The following is a 25,368-nucleotide window of genomic DNA, read 5'->3' on the forward strand; positions in this document are numbered from 1 at the left end:
AAAGCTTGTTGCTGCATGTGGAATTATTGGGACACTGTAGAAGCCTCAAGAGATGGGTCTTAGTCAGGCTTGGTGGTGTGTGCCTTTAATCCTGGTACTCACAAGGCAGACACAGGCAGATCTCTGTGAGTTTGAGACCAGCCTGGTCAACACAGTGAGTTCCAGGCCGAGCAGAAAACACAGTGAGACCTTGTTGCAAAAGAAAAAGAAATAACAGTGTTCTCCTGTAGAGAAAGTTAGTGTTATAAATTCCATAACCCACATCTGTGAAATAGGCCCTGGGCCCCATGCTACAGTTCCCCCAAGTTCCTATGTCCTATGATCTGCAAGTCACATGATCTGCATTTGAAAATACTCACCTGTGTTTCAAGAAAGATTTTTATGTGGTCTACACCATGGGATAAGGGGCAGGGAAAACAGAAGAGGAGTGTCCCGGCCTGAGCTGCCCCACGCTTGGGGGTCAAAATGTCCTGGACTGCTCTGCTGCTCCGGTCCGAGGGTCAGGGTCTAGCAAGAGAGAGCGTAGGGGGAAGAAGGGGAAGAGACTCGAAGAATGGAGACAAAACAGAGTGTATGGTTAAGTCTCGTTACCGTTTCTTATTGACTATGTCTTCTCTTACAAGGAAATCCTGGGTATTTATAAGCACAAGCAGGAGAACACAGGTGAAGACATTTTACCACGTGCACCATGCAGCTGGGGTCACTAAACAGCAAAACAAGCTATGTGGGATAAACAAGATGTTTATCAGAGTGTGCTTCAGCTGTTGTAGGCTGTTGAAAAACAAGTCTCTTGTCAGGGTGGATGGTTCGAGATGGCTGCAAAGATGATAGTTGCTTTCTAGTCGCTTTCTGCTAAAAGTTGGCTCCCAACAGTGGAGAATATTGGCTCTGTTGCAAAGCCTGTGTGCACACGACACTAGATCACGCAGACTCATGTTTGCTGTTTAGCAGCCCCTGGCTCGTGTCAGTCACTGACCAGAATATGTAGGAATAAGAGACCCAGATGGTGAGGTGTTGTGGGGTAGGCTCAAGGATGAGAAATAAAGAAGACAAAAGCAAAAGCTGGGACCAGGAGGTCTGATGGCTTATAGTAAGCAAGTTTATTAAGAAGTACAGCATCATATAGTGTAATTATAGGGGAGAATGAGCCAAGGTCAGCAGGGTGTTAATTGAGACTACATGGGCAAAGAGAAGACACAGCTTGGTGTTGATAACTGCAGCTTTTCAATGGAAAAAGCCCGTGTGGTGGTTTGAATATGCTTGGCCCAGGGAGTCGCACTATTAGCAGGTATGGCCTTGTTGGAGTAGATGTGGCCTTATTGGAGTAGGTGGCCTTGTTGGAGGAAGTGTGTCACTGTGGGGGTGGGCTTTGAGACCCTCCTCCTAGCTGCCTGGAAAAACAGTTCTCTTCTAGGTACAGTTGGATCAAGATTTAGAGCTCTTAGCTCCTTCTCCAGTACCATGTCTGTCTGCACGCTGCCATGTTTCCTGTCTTGATGATAATGGACTGAACCTCGGAACCTGTAAGCCAGCCCTAATTATATGTTGTCCTTATAAGAGTTGCTTTGGGGACTGGTGAGATGGCTCAGCGGTTAAGAGCACTGACTGCTCTTTTGGAGGTCATGAGTTCAAATCCAGCAACCACAAGGTGTCTCACAAGGATTCGTAATGAGATTTGATGTCCTCATATGAGTGAGCGGTGGCCTGGAGCAAAACTGGGCTGGAGCAAGAGGGAGAAGGTAAAGGGAAAAAAAAAGAGTTGCTTTAGTTAAGGTGTCTCTTCACAGTAATGGAAACTCTAAGCCAGCTGGGTTCCCAGGAACTGAAACCTAGGTCAGAGACATATAATTCCTGTTATCTTTTCATCAGAGCTTCTGCGCAATCCTTGGGTTTGTCTGGCTTTCAGCAAGTCATCATCAAACACATGAACAGAATGGTCTAGCTTGGACACTAGGCTGAATGGCTGCCCTGTTCCTGGTCTCCTGCATGAGATTTCTATTTGAATATCAAGTCTTGAGGACAGGTTGTGAGGCTCCCTGTGGAAGTGCAGTGGGAAATATCACCATGACTCATCTCTAAGACAGCCTTGAGTTGGAAAGTCTTGGAGATATGGGCCCAAGCTGAGCTGTGGAGGTCAGTGCAGCTGGATGGACACAGGACTTCATGTTGCACTGTAGGTGGTGACGCTGGGACTCTAGTCTGTACCATCAAGCTCTTCAGTTTAGCTCACAGTGACAAAGACCTTTTCTCCCTCACAGTACAGAGGCCCACCATCTCTGAACACTCAGCTCCTCCTGCATCTGCCTGTGATTGTTTCTGCCTGATTCTCTAAGAATCAGATCTAAGATTGAGGGAGGAGGTTAGAGGGACCAACACTGGTTGAAAGAGGCTTTTGCAAGGAGCAAAGGTCCCATGAGGGCTATCTTTGTTGTGTTAGATGAACGGCTCACATCCAGAAAGACCAAACCAGGCCGAACAGTTCCATGTGAAGTTTATTGTAGAGAAAAACTGTTGGGGACCACTTTGCCAAATGTTGGAACCTGCACTTTCAAAAGCTTGGGGGCCAAAATTGTCAGAGCCCACACTGCCCCAAGCTTTGGGGGCTAAATTGTCAGAGCCTGCACTGCTGCTCCGGTCCGAGGGGTTCAGCAAGAGAGAGAGTGAGGGAGGACACAAAGAAAAGAGACCAGACAGAGTGTGATTGAGTCCCGTTTATTCTCAAGTCTCTCTTCTTCTCTCTTTCCAAGTTTCTTGTTCCTAGTCCAAGTCCCAAGTCTTGAGTCCCTAGTCCCTAATGCCTCCAAGTTCCAAGTTTCCAGTCCTTTCTTCTGTATCCCTCTCGCCTTTTATAAGTCTGACTTCTCAAGTCACGCCTTTAAGTCACATCTTTAAGTCACACTCACACCCAAGGGAAAGTCCTGGTTATATAAAACAAGATGTTATCAGACTGTGCTCAGCTGTTGTAGGCTGTTGAAATGTCTCTTGTCAGGGTATATGGCTCAAGATGGCTGCAAGGATGATAGTCGCCTTCTGTCGGCTCCCCACAAAAAAGGGCAAAGGTGGAGGCAAAGAAGGAGGTGGGGAAAGAGAGATAGAGGTCAGAGGGGTCTGCCTATTTATTTGGATAGTGACATAGCCACTTGCAGGTGAAGGTGGGAGGTGAGCCAAGTGGATTCTGGGAATTCGTGGCTGTTGCTGTCACCTAGGTGTGATGTCACTGGGTTCGGAGCCGATCCTGATACCAACAATCTTGTTTCTGTTCCACAGCACTGCTACCCAAGCCCAAATAATAAGTGGCAGTCCTGACCCCATGGAGGACTTGGTAACCGTAACATGTAGACTGAGGCTTAGAATACAACCTGCCTGTGGAAGACACATAGTCAGAACCTTTCAGAAGGTGACAGGTTGAACCTGTCTGAGGGCAGCAGTGTAGGGTGTAGAGTAAACCAGGTCTGTCAATCCTCTAGGCCTATTTTCTTCAAAGGCAAGGAATAGTCACCTGGAAGGCCAGAGTGAAAGTGGTTAAACAATCTGGTAATTCTTTGCTATTCTATTAGGAGTCAGCTTCAACTCGAATCCATCCAATAGTCTGAGAATTGTTTATGCACTAACAGCGAGTCAAATCTATCATTTGAAAGAGATTTCATCATGTACTTTTGCATCCTCCACCAGCAGATTCTATCTTTATTACAAATCCTTTTTCTCTCTAGAGCCCTAGACCTGAGCTGTTTATCTGCCAATTGTACTCATTTTTATTGCAAAGGCCACAGGTGCAGAAGGCTTTGTTGTGATCATTGTTACGTGGAAACCTATCCTCCAAAGATGTTGGATTTAGTCGTGGAAACCTATTATTTGTTATGTATACAGCATTCTGCCTGCATGTATGCCTGCAGGCCAGTAGAAGGCACCAGATCCCATTACAGATGGTTGTTAGCCACCATGTGGTTGCTGGGGATTGAACTCAGGGCCTCTGGAAGAGCAGCCAGTGCTCTTAACCTCTGAGCCATCTTTCAGGCCCTGACACTGGAAGTTTTTGACCCAATGCCTGCTAACACGGTGCTGACCCTAGTTCATTCTTCACCTCACGTGAATAATCTTACTGTTAGCCTTGAGACTGGCAGAGTCTCTGACACAACAGGACTTTCACTTTATTCATGTCACAACTGACACAGAACCCCATGAGTGTGCAAACTGCAGCACAGTGAGTGTCATCTAACATGACCCATTCAACCTGAACATTACCTATGAGTAATTCCTGTCCCATCCTTGCTACAACGGTCTAAATACAGAGGGAGCCAGGACACTTGGTCTATCTTGAGGTTGGTGACACTAACCCATGACATAGATACTTAGCCTGGCCAGGACATCCTGGCCTAGCCCAAGCACATGCAGCCAGGCCTAGCATTGATCTAGAATGAGTTGGAGGGACTTCCCCACCTAGAGAGGCTCATTGCTGTGAAGAGACACCTTAACTAAAGCAACTCTTTTTTTCCCTTTACCTTCCAAGAACCTCCTTAAACAATATAGGCTATTTCATTTGTCCTAAATACACATCTTTATACTCGCAGATAAATGCAGCTCTCATTGTCATCAAAGAACCCTCTTTTTGCACAGATGAGGACCACCAAAGAAATCTAAAACTGATCCAAATGCAGAGAACAATGGGCGTCATTGTCCAGTCCCAATTGAACTATCTACAACACAACCTCCTTGGCCGAGGCTTGGGCATATCTTGGAAGAGGAGGTGAAAAGAGTGTAAAAGCTAGAGGACCAGAGCACTACTGTGAGATTTTTGTCTTCTATAAATGACATGGAAGCTGCACCCCCAAAAAACTGATATATGGCTGCTTACACAAACCTGAACAGTGACAAGATGAATTGATATGGCAGCATGGATGGAGAAGTCTCATGAGGACCCACTCCTATATAAAGAGCTACAGTAATTAATAAGTTCTGAGAGAGGGAGAGTCAGTATGCTCCATGGATGAGCCCCTGATGGGTTATCCAACCACAAGTGGTCAAGGAAAAACATATTCATATGAGGAACAGTAAATATACCCCGCAGATTATATATATGTATGTATATTCATATATATTTATATTATATTACATATACATAATTATATTATAAATAATATAATATATATGAATATATAAAATCTTCTGGGTCCACATGTATACACATATATTTATATACATTATACATATATGTTCATATACATACACATATATCTATGTGTATATACATATATATACACATATATGTCATGAATTTGAGAAAGAGTGGAAGGCATGGGAATAGAAAGAGGAGGAACAGGAGGGGTGGAAATGTAAATATGATAAGAATGAAGGTAATTCTAAAAAATAATAATTTTTAAAAGCTTTAAAAAAGAGATTGAAAATGAGAGCGAGCTAGAGAGAGTGAGAGAATGAGAAACAAATGTCCTGAGAGTGATCGTGGAGGGACTGAGGGGCCTCTCCTAGGGGCACTTTCTATTTCTGGGCTACTCCATTTAGCAGTTTTCTACCATTTCTGGAACAAAGGAAAGGTCTGATTTTTTTTTTTTTTAAAATAACCTTTTCAGGGCAGTGGGAAGTCTCACACCATGTGTTTAGTTCAGCATAGTGGAAGTGACAAGGAACATGGAGGAGCATGGGGTTGTAAACTGAGAGTAGATGGGTCTTAGCATAGACAGCTCCTTCACTGTGTCCTAGAGTGAGCTGCAGGAGGTGCCACCTGATTAAGGGTGTGGCCTAAAGCTGCAGCCCTGTGTTCTAGTGATCTCCAGGGGGCTATGTGAAAGAGAGAGGACCCCAGGGACTCTAGAGGAAGAGGTTAGTGAAGGCATTCACTATCCACAAATTCTCCTAAGAGTGAGCAGAGATCTGAAGGCTGTCAGGGGTGAGCCATTCAGAAACCTGAGAATATGTCATTCTCTCACATAAGGGGGAATAACACATTCAGGGGCACTGACTGAAAGCAGGCCATGTCACATTGCTCCAATGTACTCCAAAGTCTCCTCCAAGTACTATAGACACACCCAGACACACTGAGGCAGAGGGATGAACACTCCTGCTTAAGACAGAGGGCTCAGTTTTTCACCAAATGGAAAGGGCCCCAAATTTCTCTCTTCCCTTCTAGCTTCATTTTATTTATTTTAAAAAGGGCATTAAAAGATTTGTTTACTTTATGGGAGTTTTGCTGCAAGTGTGTGTGTGTGTGTGTGTGTGTGTACCACCTGTATGCAGTGTCTACTCTGCCCAGAAGAGGCATCAGACTTTCTAGAATTGGAGTCACAGGCAGGGGTGAGCTGCTCTGTGTGCTGAAAGCCAGCTTGACATCCAGATAAACTGAGGAAGGCAGCGAGGTGTGACATTGGTGGGGGCCAAAAGCTAGTGGCTTTTGGCTATTTAACTCTCTCTTGCTATTGTGGGACTAAAAGATGATGGCTTCTGGCAATAGACTCCTGCTGATAGCAGCAGGGGTTTAAGAAAAGAAACTTAGTTGGGCTCTTTACTCTGTGATGCAGGGGCCTCTAGGTGATTAGGTTATAGGCTCTGAGTTCATTAAATGAAGAAAGAAAAAAGTCAGTCACACACACACACACACACACACACACACACACACACACACACACACTGGTTGAAACATAAATGGGCTACACTGCTATTTTAGTTTTGTTCTTAGCTTTTATACTTTCCCAGATAAAAATTACCTTATACAATTATCAGGTGGAACCATTACAGCAGGATAATTGATTACATGGTGTTCTAAGCACTTTTACATTCCCTAAGTTGATGGTAAGTTTAAAGTAATAGTTGATGTCATAGGTCGTCAAGGTTTAAGGATTCACGGCAGAATTGTTTACTTGTTTCTCCATTAAGACTAGTATCTGACTCAACATTTCTTACCTATTTTCTAGTTCCACAAGTTCATTATAAGTTTAAAGCAATAGTTTTTATTTCACAAGTTAGCATGGTTTTGTCAAGAGACAAATCATCTGCCTTGTGTCTTATTATTTTGAAGTCTTGTGTAAATAAGTCAGTCATTTATTTTCTGTCTTTGTATTTACAATGAATTGTCCATTCCCAGTTTATGACCTTTAGTTACCAGATAGTGGCCTCATTCCTAACCTAGAAGGAATGTTTTCCTTCATCAGAAATTTGTTCCAAGCCTCTTTTCTTTTCTCAGTGTGATTAGATCATGATACATGAAGATTTACAGAGTTCTATTTGCACCTTTTATTCTAATAGGGAGCTTGAGATAACTTATATCAATTTAGGAATTCTATAAAATTATTAACAGGAATTATGAGATCATCAGTTTATCTAAACAGTATTACTACATGAACGTACAACTTCATAACAATTCTGCAGGGAATCTCCCCAACAGAGTAGGTAAATACCTGAGAAACCATTAAGCTATGTGATAGTGGCAGGAAAGGCATATCAGCAGTGAGAAACAATCCCGGGATGAAGTCTTGGGGGTCCCTTGCCTCTCAGAGAACACCTATGGCAGACATGCAAAATGGCCATCTCCAGAAAACTCGCTTGCTGTAGCCTTTCCACTATGGCTTCTGTCCCCTCATGGTGGTGGGAATTAAATCCATGTCCTCTGAAAGAGAAGCCTGTGCTTTTAACTACTAAGTCATCTCTCCAGCTCTTAGCCTTACTTGCAACTGCTGGTACCCTCCCACACTACTCAGCTCACTATTGATCAACAATGCAGATGAAGGGGAAATGTTTTATTTGTTCTTAGTCTGCCAGGGAGTGTTCAAGCCTTTTACTGACACAAAGGGGTAACTGTGCTTGATAGCCATGAACTTGCACAGTTTATAATTATTCCGCGCACCTCCCAAATCCCTTTTCGCCCGCGAATCAGGACACAGAGGCAATAATCGGGTATACTGCAAACGAGGACTTTACTTCTTGTCACGGTAAAGCGGAAAGACGGAAGAAGCCGGAAGCGGCCTAGCTTAAATACACCCTAGAGTGACGTATTCACTTCTGATTGGCTGTTCGCTCACCACCCAATATTACGCCTCGGGATTGGCCAGTGACTTGGCGGTCTTTCTGCCTAGCAGCTGCGCAGTTAATTGTTTACAAGTGGGAAGACACGAGGCCAGCGGCATCTTGAAATGGAGCCACTGACCGCGGCTTCCTACATATAATAGCCACCCATCAAAGCCTGCTGGGGTCTGCACACAGTGTCAGAGACACAATGTATGCCAATGGATCACTGCTGTTTCAGAACACCACCCAGATGGACAGAGGCTGTTTTGCCCTTCAACTCTCAAATGCGGAGGTTGAACCCGAATAAACACATGCGTATCATCATATAAACAGTTCTTTCTGACATCTGGGTGCTACATGGGGTTGTCTCCATGTTGCACACACAGGTTGTTTCCATGTTACACACTGGACTGTTCCTGCTTCCTGTCATTATTTTATGCCCATTTGAGGTTTGAGCATTTAGTGCAGGACACTCCCAGTGTAGACAAGCTGCAATTTCAATCTTTTATCTGAATTCACCTTATCTGATAGGGTTGTATGTGGTGGGGTAACTCATCCCAAGGATCAGAATAAGCTCAGATTGTGTGGCACTCATCATAAAGGTAGTCTGAGAGAGATCCTTTAGACTCAGGCACGGTCTGACTGAGGAATCCTTATTAGAGTGGAGACCACCAGGGAAGTCCCGCCTCCAGATCATTGTCTAGTTTCCTGACTCCAGGTGACATGGGGAACTATGCTTAGGGTTGGAATCTGACCTGCCAGAGCTAACAGAGAAGAATGATTTATTAGATGTGTGAATTTCCTAGCTCACAGAACCAGTCAGTGTAATGCCATGAGAGCCACAGTTAGGCTAGGTCACCTGGGCATCTCCTTCTGAGTCTCAGCATGGAGACTGCCCAGGCCATCAGCCAACTGTTCTGATGGATTTATGAGACTTCATATTATTATCAGTGTCCCCAAGGGAGGGACACAGGACCTAGGTCCTCCTGATGACTCCATGTCCTCGGGAGTAAGTCTAGCAAATTCTCTCCTGCAGGCAAATAGTAACAGACAGTGCTGATTTGGACAGCCGTGCTGCCCCAGTGTCAGGTCCTTTCTCATATTTAAGACACTTTATAGACATTGCAACATTTGTTCCCCAAGAGTGCTGTCTGTCACTGGGAAACTGAGACACAGGAACACAGTGTCCACATGAGCCTCACACAGACCACAGGTGACAGATGTGAAGCACAAGCTGTCTGTCTGCAGCCATGTATCCAGGGTCTCCACCCTGGAGGCCTTCTCAGGTGTCTGTAGAGCAGAGAGGATCTGCTGTTGATCTTGGTCATCAATAGTTGAGGGGACATCTTGTCCAAGAATTGAAAACAAATGGACAGTTAGATCTGACTCTAGAATTAAGCCACCTGTCTCTGAAAAACTTCTGAGGAATTCTAGGTCTGCCAGTCCTTGTACTAGACAGAAAATCATGTGTTTTCTGGTGTGCCGCTGTCACTCCTGCTGGAACACAATGGACAGGGTTTTGCTTCACCCTCCCGTTAGATCCTGCTTCTACCACAGGGCTCCTTTGGCTCAGGAGTCATTGATTTCAAACTACTTTACCATGTCCTTCTCATCTCACCTGATTGTGCTCTTTAGAGAAATCATCCTTGCAGGAATTGGCAGTAGATCCTGGGTATTAGTAACAATGGTCTCATGAAGAAAGTGAGCACCCCAAATTCCTATTCTAGATCTGACAAACACACCTGTCCGTCTACCCTGAGTTCTAGCAAGTTCTTGCCCTCTACCTTCTACCAGTCAGATCGCTGAAAATATCTACCTGGGAGGACTAGGGAGATGGGCCAGTGGTTAGAGCACTGGATGTTCTTGAAGACCTGAGGTCTGCTCCCAGCACATGCATGGCAGCTCACAATCATCTGTAACTCCAGTTCCAGGGGATCCAATGCCCCCTTATGGTGGACACCAGGCATTCTTGTGGTGCACAGCTATGCGTGCAGCCAAAATAACCAAACACATAAAAAAGTAAAAGGAAGAAAACAGCCACCTGCTTTTCAGGAAATATCCCTGCATGATCCCCACCTGTGAGAGACAGGACATTGTAGGCCGGGGAGAAAACAATGGTTTGTTTCAAGCTCATCTGAATCCCATTCTCTTCTCTCTCCCAGATCATTCTGAGACTCATCCTTTGCCCTTTTGTGGTCCTGTGCCTTATGTCACTCACCATCAAACCTCTGGGAAGGCTGGCCCAGGTTATGATGGTCTAGCCTGGGTAGTGAGCTGAATACCAGTTCTGCTCATTGTCTCATGTGAGATTTCTGAACACACATCAAGCCCTGAGGATAGGCTGTGGATGTTTCTAAGGGAAGTTCAACATGTAGTATTCTTATGTCTGACCTGGAGGACAGGTTTAGGCAGCATTGCTATGAAGGCCGCTGGCCCAGGCTCAGCAGTGGAGGTCAGTGCACCTGGAGGGACACAGTTCAAAGGTACAAGGCAGGCAGTGGGTCACTGAGGACCAGGAGAAACACTGGGGCTGTGCCTCCAAGTCTTAGGTCTGTACCATCAAGCTCTGCAGCCCAGCTCCCATGTGACAAAGGCCGTTTTTCCCACACAGCACAGGAGACCCACTATGTCTGAGCACTCAGCTCCTCTTGCATCTGCCCGAGTCAGCTTCTGCCTGGTTCTCCAAGGAATGGATTGGGGTGGAGGTTACAGAGACCAACATTGTTTGAAAGAGGCCTTTGCAAGGATCAGAGGTCCCACAGGGAGCCATGTCTGCAGAGCACTGCCACCCAAGGCCACCATGACATGTGACAGTTCTAACCCAATGGAGAGTGAGGATAGTAGCTTAAAGAGTGAACATGAGACTCAAATAAACCTACCTGTGGAGGGTAAATGGTCAAAATCTTTCAGCAGGCGACCAGCTGAGGCTGTCTGAGGGCAACAGTACTCTCAGGACTCAGTGTCTCAACTGACACAGGACCCTAGGAGTGTGAAACCTGGAACCCAGTGAGTACCAACCCAAGTGACCCAATCAACCTGGACATTACCTGTGACTAACTTTTGTCTCATCCTTGCTACAACTGCCTAAAGACAGAGGGCTGGAGCTAGGACACACAGTCATTTCTGGGTTCATGACAGACCCACCCTACAGATATCTAGGCAGACCAAGGCACCCTGGCCTAGTCCAAGCCCATGAGGGGGCCCAGCATTGGGCTAGAATGGGTTGGAGGGACTTCTGCCTAGAGAGGCTCAGGGGCACATCTGGAACTCAGGCTCAGTGAACACATGAATACCAGTGGGGTTGTTCTGTGTATTGTGGTGGTGATGGGTCAGGGCTCATGCATGCTACATGAGTACTCTTCTACTAACCTGGCACTGGCTGGAACCTGCTGATCTGAGGTTATAACATAGATACTGTAGCCTTCTACAAACAGGATTTCCCCTTCCCTCTGCTGACATCACATGTGGCTTTATTCTGTTTGCTCCAGATGGTCCAGGTGTCCTTTTTATGTCTTCTCAGACATTCATTTGCATCCAGTGTCAAACCTCAACCTCCCCTGCCATGCAGCCTCTCATCCACCTGCACGTTAGTCTTGGATCTTCAATGGGAAGCCTCAGTCATGCTCGGAAGAGCTCTTTATCCCCACCATCACTACTAATAAAAGCAGAGTCATTTGACTCTTCTTCTTGTCTGGAATTCTACCATTGTTATCAATAGGACAACAGTAAAGAAATGTAAGGTTCTTGGTAAATGGATCCCTGAAATGTCAGCACTGAACCTTTGGGTGAAGCCTTGGTTTTATGAGTAGATGCAGAAGTTAATTCCCAGCCTGCACCCATGGGAACAAGCAAATCCCAATCCTCTCATGAGGTTCCAGCTTGGTCTCTTTCTCATCTCCTTCCACCTCTGATCTTCTGGGTGACCTTGGATTGGTCCTGGGATGTGGTTGGGGATATTTTTCCACGTAGCAGGATGTTCCCAGGGGAAGGATGTACTTAAGGTCAACTAGGGTTTTCTTCAGTCACTGATTCATGCCATCCTGTTCTCTCCATTTGCTTTCATGGTCTCCATTCTTCATGACCCAGAAGGATCATCTAGAGCTTTGAACCATGCTCATGTTCCTTTACCCCAAATGCTCCCAGCCCCTGTCTTGTCTTAGCTGGAGACTGGTTTCTGCTCTGATTCCAGTGGAGCCAGAAGAAACAGGTAATGAATGTGTCTGGGAGGCCTGTCCTGAGTCAGGATGATATCAATGCTTTGAAGACACTGTCTTACTTCCTGTTCAGAATGTCAGTGGTGTACACCAGAGCATCTCTGAGCTCAGGATATGGGGGAATTTGGAAAAATTAAACTCAAGGTAGATGACCCTGAGCTGTGTCCTGGCTTTCAGGTCCAGCTATGAGGGGCCGTGGATTGCAGCTCATGTGATGACTGCAGGGAAATGAAAGGGACACTCACTTGGAGAATGAGGGTACATATTTTAGTCTCCCTGTGGAGGAGAAAGACTTAACAGTTTGAAGTAGTGTTCTACTTAGCATTTACTGACAAACTGACACAGTCCAAAGTCACTCGGCATAGGGAGAAGAGTCTCAACTGTATAACCGTTCTTATCAGTTCTGGCTGTGGATTTGTCTGTGAGCAATTGTCTTAACTGATGCAGGAGACCCAGGCCACTGCTAAACATGAGCTAGAAAACCAGCCAGTGAATGAGCCAGCCAGAATCATGTTTTTTGCTTTCATATCCTTCCTTGCTACAAAATGACCCAGACCCAGAAAGGAAATAAACATTTTACTCTCTCCTAAAGTGCTATTGCTCAGCATCTTCTTTATCACACCAAGAAAAAGAGACCTGGTGCGTAAGTGAAAGTGCAGATGGCATATCCATTTGAATCAATGTTCTATGTACTCAAGAGCAGATGCCTTCATCATCCTGTGGGCAAAGATAAGGAAAGATTGAGATCCCGGAGACAGACCAGCAGGTAGAGGTGCAGTCCCTTCATTACTTTCTTCTTTGAGTCTGAAGAGAAACGTCTCAGGAATTTCCTTTGAAATTTTCTGAGCACAAGGCACCTCCTGAGGGCGCCCATTTTCTGGATGCAATCTTCTTCTAATTTTAGTCCAGGTCTTTCCAGGAAGAATCTGGAACCCTGCCTAGACTCACCCTACACTAGATGGAAACAGGAGTTCTGCAGAGCACAGTGAGCAGGATGACAGGCCCTGCATCCCACCTGTGCTGAAGGGGTCAGGGCAGGTCACATTTGATCTCTTGACCACCCCTGTTGAAGCCCTAAACATGAGATTACAGTTCTCTCAGGGAACTCTAGGGTGGCGATATCAGGATGCCTACTCAATACTCAGGCAATTATTTCCCTGAGCCATGCTTGACCTTGGCTTGCAGACAGATTTCCATTCCTGTCTGTAGCAACCTGGAGCTCACTTCTAAGACCTTGCTGTTACTTGTGTCTGAGAATATCCCTCTGTCTGGAGAACCTGAAAGTCTGCTCATTCCTGGCATCTCCCATAGAAGAAGACAGGATTTCTTATGGGGAATCACCCAGACAAAGGGCATAGGTGACAGAGGAAGACCAGAGAGAACCTAGGCTCACCCGACACACAGCTCGGCCAACCCATAATGCTGGAATGTTTCCTTGAAAATCCATGTAGGAAGAGGCACCCATGGTCCTTTCCAGGACACACATGTCACCTCTTCCCAACACTCAGGACATGAAAATCCTCACACAACATTTTTTCTGTGTCTTTCTCCTGAATCAGGAACTTGACTGGTGACTGTAGTGATAAAGGATTGATCTTCATCCCTAGTTATCACTCAGTTGGTCTACTTCCAGCCCTCACAGGTATCTCTGTCACCTTCCTGCAAGGGAATCCCACCTTCCAAGAGCACTGAGGACACAGGGCAGACTGGGTGCTCAGCTGGGTCTGTGTCACAGGGACATCTAGACAGGATGGAGGCTTCCTCTTTGATGCTGACAGACTCAAGGCCAGGAGTCAGCAGACGTCAGCCTTGGGATGAGCCATTGTTCTCTGAGGGCACAGGGATGCTTATCATCCTTGTTGCTCAAGGTGTTGCTTAGAGGAGAACTATAAAGAGGGAAAAATTGGAGCGATGCAGGGTAGCATTTAAAGAGGAAGGGACCGAGCTTTGGAGACGGACTCACCACCCATAGCCGATTGGATTCTGGGACGTGCTTTTGCCTGAGAAAAATTCAGCTCAGAAGGAGGAAGGACAGCAGAGGTGCCTTGCTGGAGCTGAAGGTCTTCTCCTCAGAGCAAGGACATGACAATGATGGTGAGAAGACAGATGGAGGAGTCCTCTGTGCTTCCCTGCAAGAGGTGTATCCCTTGGCAGGGCCTCCTGCTCACAGGTAAGATACTCCATGATGGTGTGTGGGAGGAGAACTCAGAGAAAAGGTGGAGTTTCTTGAAAAGAGAGGAGCCCAAGAGGAGACTCGGGGCTTTTGTTTGTACTCATAGGGCAGAAGGTGCACTGAGGGTTTAGGTTTAGCAGGCTGATGCTCTCATTAGACAGGAGCTGATGAGGGAAGAGAAAATTCCCAATGTTCCCTACTGAAAGTCAGTCTCATTGGCTGCTCTGTTGTGAATCACTTCTATTTGACTCCAAATAGAAGCCAAACAAATAACAAGATAGCTCAGTGCATAGAGACATGACAATCTCAATTCAGTCCTCAGTTTCAGCATGGTAGATGGGTAGAAGGGACTCCTACAGGGTCTTCTCTGCCCTTCACACCCATGTTGTGGCTGCATCAGGACATGAAAACACTGAGACATTTGCCTTCACACTTGTGCTGTGGCACGTACCCACACATGCTCATGCTGAGACACATGCCTTCACAAACCCACACATACAATACAGAAGTAAATGTAAAAAAAATTACATCACCTTTGAATATAATTATTGTTGTTAGCTACAAACCTGGGAACTATGTAGATTAACTCATGAACACATCCACTTATCTGTGGGGGAGAAATCTTTCGGGCGGGGGGAAGAGGGAGTCCGGTGGCTGGGTCCCAGGGCAGTCTGGCATCAGGGTCCCAGGTGGGCTTCCCACACCGCCTGTGGAGGGTCCCACATTGGTACAGCCTCCAAGGGCTGGCAGTGGGCAGCTCAAGTTTCCAAAGGCTGGGAACCTGGCGGTGGCAGATCAGGCAGATCAGGCGACACGTGGAGTCTGGTTTTCCAAAGCTTTTATTGTTCATGACATGGTAAATGGATGTAGGTGGTACGAGCTCCCCCCCTCCCCCCAGCCAAAAGCCGAGGGAGCCTAATTTTATAGGGAGGGGGAAAAGGGGAGGGAATAACTTAATTAGCTACGCCCCTGGCCTTTTGATAATTCATTAATATTTAAATCTCTGGAGGTGGAGACTTGTTAATCACGCCCTCTGCCTGTGTCCTACGTAACTGAAGGTGGCAGGTTAAATGGAGTTACCTCGTCCAAGGCCCAACACTTATCCATCCCTCCCTCCATCCATCCATCCTTCTTCCCTTTCTTCCCTCCTTCTCTCCTCCCTCTCTCCTTCTTCTTTTCCTTCCTTTCTCCTTTCCTTCCTCTATTGATGTCTAAAACATTTCCAGGAACTGAGTCTTCCTAATGTCAGATTATTCCCTGTCCTCCCAAAGCCCTAACTCTAGTGGGCCAGAAGTCAGAGTATCTGGAAGATGATACCATGGGTTGACTGGTACTACAAAGGGAACAGAGAACAAAAATTCACTAAGTGAGGGTTTTCTGGAGGAGGGGGTCAGCCAGACATCCTCCCACCAAATATTCAGACACTCAGGGGTGAGCCAGGCAGACAATTGAGCAGAGAACTGTGTAGAAAGAGTTGACGACACAGTGAGAGTCTCTCAGGGAATGGAGGTCATGGTGCTCACCTTCATCAAGGAGGGTAGGTACACCCCTTCCACCTCCCCTAAGCTGAGTGCTGATCTCTGTAGAGGGATGCATTGATTTCTTAATTGGTTCTTGATTGTGTCAGTAAAGGAGGCAGAAGCCAATGGCTGAAATAGGTTAGTTGATAAGAGCCCAATAATTGTGCTATCTGGCTAGTTTTAAAATATTAAAACTGTCTAGAGTTTTCCATCTGCAGAGTAAAGGTGGGCAGAAGAGTGCAGCCAGGGCGGTTGTTGGAGGCTTGGCAAAGATAGCTGGTAGGGCCTGGGGGAACAATCATAGTTCCTGGTCAGGGAACCAGCTGGCTGTTGGTAGAGCTAACAACAGCCTAGCCGGGAGTGTGAGCAGAGCTCTGGGGAAGGCAGAAGTGGGATTTTTTAAAAAAAATTCACGCACCAGAACTCACCTGCTCAATATTGATGGTTGCTTTTCTCTTCTCTTTTAGCCTCCCTTTTAACCTGCTGGCTCCTGCCCGCCACTGCCCAGGTCACCATTGACTCAGTGCCATCAAATGTGGTTGAAGGAGAAAATGTCCTTCTTCTTGTTGACAATCTGCCACAGGATCTCATAGCCTTAGCCTGGTTCAGAGGAATGAAGAAAATTGTCGTATATATACTGAACACTAAAGTAAGTGTGACAGGGTCCATGTACAGTGGTAGAGAGACAGTGTCCAGCAACGGGTCCCTGTGGATCCACAATGTCACCCAGAAGGACACAGGATTCTACACCCTACGAACTGTAAATAGACGTGGAGAAATTGTATCAACAACATCCATGCATCTCTATGTGTACAGTAAGTGATACTTTGTGAACTCTGGGTGCTGGGTGGGGTTCATTTTAGTAGATACACACAGAAGTGTCAGGCCTACCTACCCTTTGCATTGTGTCCTCATGTTGGGGTGTGAACGTTTAGTGTAGGACACACATGGGGAATAATGGCAATTGAACAGAATCCTTCATCTCCTTGCAGTCAACTGGATGTGTGGTTGATACACCCATGAAGGACATCACTGCTTGTCTAGACTTCTGGGGTTCTTAGCAGTAATGTGTCCTTGTGAAAGACCTTGAGGGAGGAAGGTTGAGTCTGAATGTGGAAGCCATAGGATCCTTGTGGAAGTGAGCACCAGGAAGCCCTGGCTTCAGACTTCTGTTCTGACTCATTTCCCAATGGCCCTCAGAAGCATTTTTAAAAGGCTGTATTTTGACTTTCTGTTGGGAGGAAACAGTGCTTCTGAGGAACAAATTCTTGTGCCATGTGTAATGAGGCAGTGTACTGCCATGTAGAGCCACAGTTAGGTGAGGTCTCCTGGACATCTCCAATGAATCAGCAGGGAGAGCATAGAAGGACAGATGCTCAGGCTTCTAACTAACTGTCCTGATGGACGTATGAGACTCCCAGGAAGGTCGTGGTTGCCAAGGAGAGGAACAGAGAACACAGGGGCTCCTGACAATTGCTTGGTCTTTGCTTTCCCAGCTCAGGGAAATGACAACAGGGTATGCTGATGTGGACAGCTCCCCAGATGTTAGCTGCAGTTCTCCCATGGATCAGGGGGGCAGCCTCAGGGAAACACAATTGACACTCTGAAGAGGATTTGCCTGAGCCAAGACTTACCTCCTATCCTGGCTTCCTCTTCTGTTCCTACAGACCTGGGGGTGGGGGGGAAGTGTCATACAGTCTTCTCAGGACTATTAGCTGCTTCCTGTATCTGCTGCCCTGCTAGGGAACCATGGTTAGTTGTAGCTTTATGTATTTTCTTTGGAAAAGATAGAGTATCCTAAGGGAATCACCTAGACAGAGGTCCAAGGCATCTCAGAAAGGCCAGGGAGCATATGAGCAGACACAGCTCAGCAAACAGATGAAGTAGGGGCATTGCCTTGAAATCTTGCATGAGATGATGGAGTCCAGAGCCCCCCTTCCCAGGACTCCAGTCACCTCCTCCCACACACTCAGCCTGGGAGCTCCTGACACATCTGCTCCTGGGCCTGTTTTCTCCCTCAGAATCTTGACTGGTGACTGCAGTGGGAATGGAGCTGTCCCCTCCCCACTCATCATGAAGCTGGTCCCTTTGGATCCCTCACAGCATCTCTGTTACCTTTCTGCTGAGAGCAAATTCCTTATTTCCAGATCCCTGAGAACACAGGATAGACTGGGTTCCCAGCTGGGTTTCAGTGCCACACAGGGAGTGCAGAGGCTCCCTCTTTGACACTGATACACAAAGGCCATGGTAGAGCGGCTGCAGCCCTTGGGTGAACAGCTGTTCTCTCAGGGAACAGGGATGCTCAGAAGTTTGCTCCTCACTGTGTGCTCTGGAGGACTGAAACAGAAAGAGCCAAGTGAAGAGGCGAATAGCTCTGAGAACACAGAGCTGCCCACAACCCATGGGACTCTGGGAGATGCTCCTGTCTGGGAGGAGGCTCAGCTCAGAGGATCAGAGAACTGGGGAGCTGTACTGGAGCAGATGTGTTACAGATTGAGGACAGATCTGGCCACAGAGACCAGAGAGGTGCTCTCTGAACCATGTTCAAGTTGGTGCCCCTGCTCACAGATGAGGAGACCACATTTCACAGTGTGTGTGAGGAGAGGACTCACCTACTGTCTAGAGTCTCCTCAAGGGGAGAGGGACTGGAGAAGTGAATCAGGGTTGGTAGGGGAGAAGACACAGCAGTATAGAGGTTCATCATCATTGTCGTCATCATCCTCATCATGCTCTTGGCAAATAAGAAGTAGCAGGGGGAGAGGGAGATTGTTCTCACTCACAGTTAATCAGCTCGAGCACATTGTTCTGAAGACTGAGGTTCTCAGCTGTGATGTCTCAAATAAGAAACCAAGCTGTTGTTGATCAGCGACATAGCTCAGTGGATATGGTTATTTGCTTCATGTCTGATGACCTGAAGCAAATGAACACTAGTGGTCCCCTGACCTCCACCTAGGGACTGTGCCCTGCACTCACCCACACACTGGGACATGCCCTTGCACATGAGCAGATACACAAATATAATAAGTAAATGCATAAAAACTATAGCAAATGGGAGTAATCAACACAGTATTCTCAAACATATGGATTTGTTAGATAAATCCATGGCTGTGTATGGTCCTGAGACACCATTTACTCACTCATTCATTCATTCATTCATTCATTCACTCATTCATTCTCCACAGATATTTGAGGGTTTTTTAAATGCAGCCTTTCTTTAAAAATAATATAAGACAAATCCCGGTTCTCATAATTCCCTAGCCCTAGTGGACTGGAAGACAAACCAGTAAAGAAAGCCAGAATGCAAATCAGGTGTAGGGCATAATCACTAAAGGAACAGATACAAAAGAGTCAGAGTGTGAAGGTCAGGAGGCATCATCCCAACACCCATCTACACTAAGTGTGAGCAGGGATCTGAAGACAGTGAGGCAAAGCCATGTTGACACCCAAGGAGAGAGACTGATAAAGAGGAAATGACAAGAGATGGCCACAGAGTGCATGGAGGTAATGTGCTGACCTCCACCAAGTAGGACAGGGAGGCCCTCACCCACACACCTCAGCTGAGCAATGGACAGAGCTGCTTAGGACACAGGGTGCCATCTTAGTCAAATACAAATGTCCTAATACTGATGGATCTCTCTTCCCTTCCAGCCTCTCTTTACATCTGTGGGCTTCCTTATCAACCCACAAAGCTTATTATTGAATCCGTGCCGACCAGTGTTGCTGAAGGCGGAAGTGTTCTTCTTCTTGTTCACAATCTCCAGGATAAGCTTCGAGGGCTTTCCTGGTACAAAGGGGCATCTGTGTCTAGGAAATTTGAGATAGTCCGACAGATAATAGCCACGAATTCGAGTGTGCCGGGCCCTGCCTTCAGTGGTAGAGAGACAGTGTACAGCAACGGATCCCTACTGCTCCAGAATGTCACCCAGAACGACACCGGATTCTACACCCTACGAATTCTGAGTAGACTTCGGAAAATGAAATTAGCACATGTTGAACTTCAGGTGGACAGTAAGTGATTCTCAGTGATTACTCAGTGTTGGGTGGGGCTTTGAAACACAAGACTGTCACCCCTGGCATGTGGCTATGATCCCTTTTCACTGTGTCTTCATTTTTGGCCTTGACCACATGTGCTGGACACATATGGAGGGAAATGCCATAGATCAGACTCCATCGTCTGACTCTCTCCTGTATCAAGGAGGACCTTGGCAGAAAATAACTCAGCCTGAGATGCCAGACTCTGCCCATTCTTCTGGGGGCTCTTGCCATGCACTTGAGGAAACCATGGCATTCTCAGAGAGTGGTGAGCACCAGGAAGTTCTGGCTTCAGTCATCTGTCCCAGGCTTGACTGCAAATGTCTCTGGGGAGCATTTTGTCAGAAGTGCTGCTTACTTCCTCACGTCTCCTCACAGCTTGCCCATCCTGATCTGATAGCACCTAGAACACTGAGGCCAGAGGTGGAAATGCTTGCAGTGGACTGGGCTCTCCCACATCAATCACCAATTAAAAAAAATAAAAACGCACTACAGGCTTTCCCACAGGCCATTCTGGTGGTGGCATTTTAAATTGAGGCTCCCTCTTTCAAAAGATTCTAGCTTGGGTTAAGTTGACATAAAGCTAGCCAGCATAATTTCTGAGCCCTTCCGAATACCTGGGCCTTCCAAGACCAGACTGGTCCCAGCCATCACCTAGCCTTAGTCTTGGGGCTGCAGGCTGAGCATTAAGACATCCAGAAGGTGATGTCAGAGGCTGAGTACAGGTACAAAGGAGATGAGAAAAGCCAGAAAGTGAATTTCCAGGATGTGTAGAGACCAAGGTCAGAGGGAGGCATCATCTCAAAGCACCGTGTGATGAGTGTGTGCAGAGTCTGACTGAGGGCAGTGAGGGGGCAGCCATGGAGACACTGAGGAGAGAGCTCCACGCAGAGGAAATGACAGATTCCAGGGCACTGAGGGAATGGAGGCCATGTTGCTGAATTCCACCAGGTGGGATAGACACATCACACCTGCATCTCTAGGCTTAGTGAAGCATCCATCTGCTCAGGATGCAGGCTTCCATCTTCACACCAAGCACAATGATCTCATGTGCTTTTCTCTTTTCCCTTCCAGCCTCCCTTTCCACTTGCTGTGACCCTGTTACCTCTGCCCCACTCATGATTGATCCAGTGCCACGGCATGCTGCTGAAGGGGAAAGCATCCTTCTCCGTGTTCTTAATCTGCCAGAAGATTTCCAAATTTTTTGCTGGTACAAAGGAGCATCTACCTTTCAGGTCTTTAAAATTGCAGAATATAGCAGACCCAGGAACTCCATCACCAAGGGGCCTGCACAAAGCAGAACAGAGTTAGTGTACACCAATGGATCCCTGCTGCTCCAGGATGTCACTGAGAAAGACACGGGCTTGTACACACTACAAATTATAGACAGGAATTTCAAAATTGAAAAAGCACATGTGCAAATCCACGTGAACAGTAAGTGACTATCTGTGGCTTCCAGCTTCTGGGTGTGACTTATCCTATTCCATAAGTGGATGGTGAGGACTGGGCTGTGCCTGTTCTCTCCCCTACTGCACTGTGTCCTCACACTGGGGTTTGGGTGCTTAATGCAGGGCACACATGGGGTGGACCAACAGCATTAGATCAGAACCCCTCCCCTGTATTTACCTGCAGAGAGGAAGGCCTGTGCTGGGTAAACTCAGATCAAGGATGTCAGACTCAGCCCTGACCCTTGGGTTTCTCAGCATGCACATGGCCCTGAGGAAGACTCTGTGGGGGTCAGTCAGGCCCTGCCTGAAGAAATAATTCCAGATCCTCACAGAGAGCACCAGGAATTCCTGTCTGCTAATCTCAATCCCTGTTTAGCCTCCAAGGGACAGTGGGGAGTGTTTTTTTCACTACTTGGTTTTTTTTTTTTTTTTTTTTTTTGATTCCTGTTGGAACCTACATGGGACAAGGCTTTACTGGCACTTGGAACCAGCCTGTGAACTGCCAGGAGTGCCATGGTTAGGCTAGGTCCCCTGGACATCTACCTCAGAGACTCAGCAGGGAGAGCATAGCTGGACAGGTGCTCAGGCCATTAACTAACTGTCCTGATGGGCTCATGAGACTTAACGGGAAGGGCAGGATTCCCAAGGCACAGGTCCTCCTCTGCAATTGGTTGTCCTCTGAGGCTCAGCTTCTGGAATTGTCTCCTGCAGGCAAATGATTGCAGAGTAGCTGAATTGAACAGATCCAGGCATGAGGTGTAATTTACTTCCTGGTCACTAGATGACGAGATAAGATTGAAAATAACTCAGCCTAAGGCTTCACACTGGGGCTTTTGCCATGCTCAGAATTGTAGACTACTCAGAAATACTCAGAAAAGCAATTTCAGGAGCCACAAGCTTAACTTGTAGCCTGGCTCCATCCCTGTCTCTACAGACCTGGAGGTCTCTTGCACAGTCTCTCAGACCTACTAAACGTATTGCTTTGTCAGCAGATTCAGTGTTAACATCTCCCAACCCCCACATATCCTATGGGCAATCACCTAGACAGAGGACAGCTGCCTCCCAGGAAGGACATGGGCAGACTCTAGGTGAGGTTCAGCCAGTATAGGATGCTGAGAGTCTCTCTGAAACTCTCTTTAGGTTTATGGAGGAACAACTGTCCTCTCTCTAGGGTCCAGATGACCTTCTGCTGCACAGCCACATGAAAGTCCCCACACAACTGCTTCTGGGTGTCATGACAATGCTCCCTGACTGTGCTGACTCCAGTGAGAATGAAACTGTCCCTTTCCTAGACATCAGTCATCAGGTCCCTTCCTAGTGCTCACAGGCATCTGTGTTACCTTCCTGCAGGGAGTCGATGCCACCTCAGAGCATTGAGATCAAAGGGCAGCTTAGGATTCTGTGTCATAAAGGACACATTGGGAGGACACAGAAGAGGACAGTCCTGGGGTGAGCTGTTGCTGCCCCAGGTCACAGAGATGATTATCAGCCTTGTTGCTCACTCTGTGGTCTTGAGACCTGAAACATGTAAATATGGTGAAGCCATCTGGGACACCAGGCAGGACCAAGTGTGGAAGAGACAGAACAGGACCCTGAACACCATCCCTGACAGCAGTCAGCATTGTCCTGGGAAGGGCTCCTGCTTACTAGGAGTTTGTGCTCAGAGGAAGGAAGACAGCAGAGCTTGGGGGCAGTGGTGTAGCAAATGTTTTTCCAAGAAGGAGGGCAGAACAAGTATGTACTTGCCTGTATTGAGTGCAGCCCCTGGTAGTGTCGCCTGCTCACTGATGAGGAGAACAGTGTCTGACTGTGTCAGAGGAGGAGAACTATGGTGGAAGGAGAGGAAAGGCTCCCTCAAGTTGACCTCTGTCCTCCATGTAGGTGCTGAGTCCTGCACTCACCCATACACACGATGGTGTACAGCTGCTCCTACACACACACACACACACACACACACACACACACACACACACACACACTCATACATGCACAAGGTAATGTGAGCTGAAAGTTTAACCGCTGTCAGTAGCTTTAAAAATGAGAATTTCACTAACACCTGGCCTTGCCAGGTCCAGAGATGATCATTCTTTCATCCACCCACATGTCTGAGCCTGCCCACTTACTGGAATTTCCAGAAAGATTAAACTACTTTGTAATAATCAAGGTCCTAGCTTTAGTGGACTAGGAGTCAGACTGGGTAGTCCATCTTGAAGTAGAGTCAGGGTTGACTGCATCCAGACAGGGAAGAGATCAAAGAGGTCAGAAGGTGAACACTGGGGTGTGTAGAGGAAGAAGTGAAGAAAGTTACCCCCATCCCCCACATCTTCTGAGTATGAGCAGGCATGTGAGGACAGTGAGGGTGGAGACACAGGAGGACAAAGTTCCACACAGAGGAAGTGACACACAGTCAGGTGCACCGAGGGCGTGGAGGTTGTTTGCTCACTCCCATGCACTTCTGCTGAGTGATGGATCTAAGCTTTGGTCTCAGGACCCCATCTTTTCACCAAAGACAAAGCTCTCAATATTGATGGATTTGTCTCTTTCTCTTTTATCTTCACGTTTACTTTGTGTTCACCCTCCCTCCATGGTCCAGCTCACTACTGAATCAGTAAAAGGAGCATCAGGAAGCCAAGGATCCAGACTCAACTGTAGTTGTTGCCAGAGAGCCTTTCTTCAGGGCTAGCATTAGACTTCCAGTCAGAGCTGACAGGGAACAACTCTGACTGACCAAGCCCCATAGGGCCTGGGATCAGCCGTGCACTGTCATAACACCTGAAGTCATGTAGGTCACCTGTGCACCTCCTTCTCCTGAGCTTCAATGGACAGGTGCCAGGACAGAATACAACTCTTCTGATGGACTTAGGAAACTCACAGGAAAATAATGTCCCCAAGGGAAGGGAAAGGGGTGACAGTTCTCCAGGCACCTTCTTACCCTCAGGAGTCCAGCCTAGGGTAAGTGGAATAGATGCTACTGATATGAGCAGCTTCCCATCCCCAGATCAGAACATTGCTCATACCGAATCTTAACTCATAGGTACTGCAATGATTATGCAAAGTGTGTCCTAGTATAGGGAAACTGAGGCACGCAAACTCAGTGGCTGAATTAGGATCACACAGTCCATGGGTCGCAGATGCAAAGCACAAGTTATGATTGTAGTCACAGCTCCAATTTCTGCTCCCTGGAAGCTTTATTAAGGGTGAGCTTTGGAGGGGTGGATTGAGCTGACTGAATGACAACTGTCATTTGGTCCCCTCCTCTGTTTCTTTGCAGAGCCTGTGACACAGCCTTTCATGAGAGTCACTGACACAACAGTCAGAGTCCAAAGCTCAGTGGTCTTCACTTGCTTCTCAGACAATACTGGGATCTCCATCCGTTGGCTCTTCAATAATCAGAGTCTGCAGCTCACAGAGAGGATCACACTTTCCCCATCAAAGTGCCAACTCCACATAAATCCTGTCATGAGGGAGGATGCTGGAGATTATCAATGTGAGGTCTCCAACCTTGTCAGCTCGAAGAAGAGTCTCCCAGTCAGCCTGGGCGTGTTGAATGAGTGACCCCTCCTCTCATGCTACAGCAGGGGGGCATTCCTTTGTCAATGGGGTACAAAATGGGTAAAAGTTACATAGTAAAAATTGTCAGTAACTGTTCATGTACTGCCAGCATGGTGGCTTCTGCCTGTGATTCTGCCTGTGATTCTGACATAGCAGTGTGTAGAAGGACAGCTCAGCATTTAAAGTGAGACTTGGTGTTCAAAGAAAAATAAAGACATCAATATGGTAAACAGTACTACAAATGTGGTAGGAGTTTGTTTATTTATTTATTTATTTATTTATTTATTTATTTACTTACTTATTTATGGTTTCTCTGTGTAGCCCTGGCTGTCTTGGAACTCACTCTGTAGACCAGGCTGGCCTCAAACTCAGAAATCCGCCTGCCTCTGCCTCCCAAGTGCTGGGATCAAAGGCGT

The 25,368-nt window shown here is 46.9% G+C and overlaps 1 protein-coding gene across 1 annotated transcript; it reads left to right on the forward strand.

Moving 5' to 3' along the window:
• The first annotated feature begins 14,315 nt into the window (after positions 1–14,315).
• LOC143440310 (pregnancy-specific glycoprotein 22-like) lies at positions 14,316–24,955 on the forward strand. The gene is made up of 5 exons (XM_076926970.1): positions 14,316–14,397; positions 16,388–16,735; positions 19,569–19,928; positions 21,027–21,386; positions 24,672–24,955. The coding sequence occupies exons 1-5, from the start codon at positions 14,316–14,318 to the stop codon at positions 24,953–24,955; spliced, it is 1,434 nt and encodes a 477-aa protein (XP_076783085.1).
• The last annotated feature ends 413 nt before the right edge of the window (positions 24,956–25,368 follow it).

This window comes from Arvicanthis niloticus, chromosome 29, assembly GCF_011762505.2.
Source record: "Arvicanthis niloticus isolate mArvNil1 chromosome 29, mArvNil1.pat.X, whole genome shotgun sequence".
Lineage (NCBI taxonomy): Eukaryota > Metazoa > Chordata > Mammalia > Rodentia > Muridae > Arvicanthis > Arvicanthis niloticus.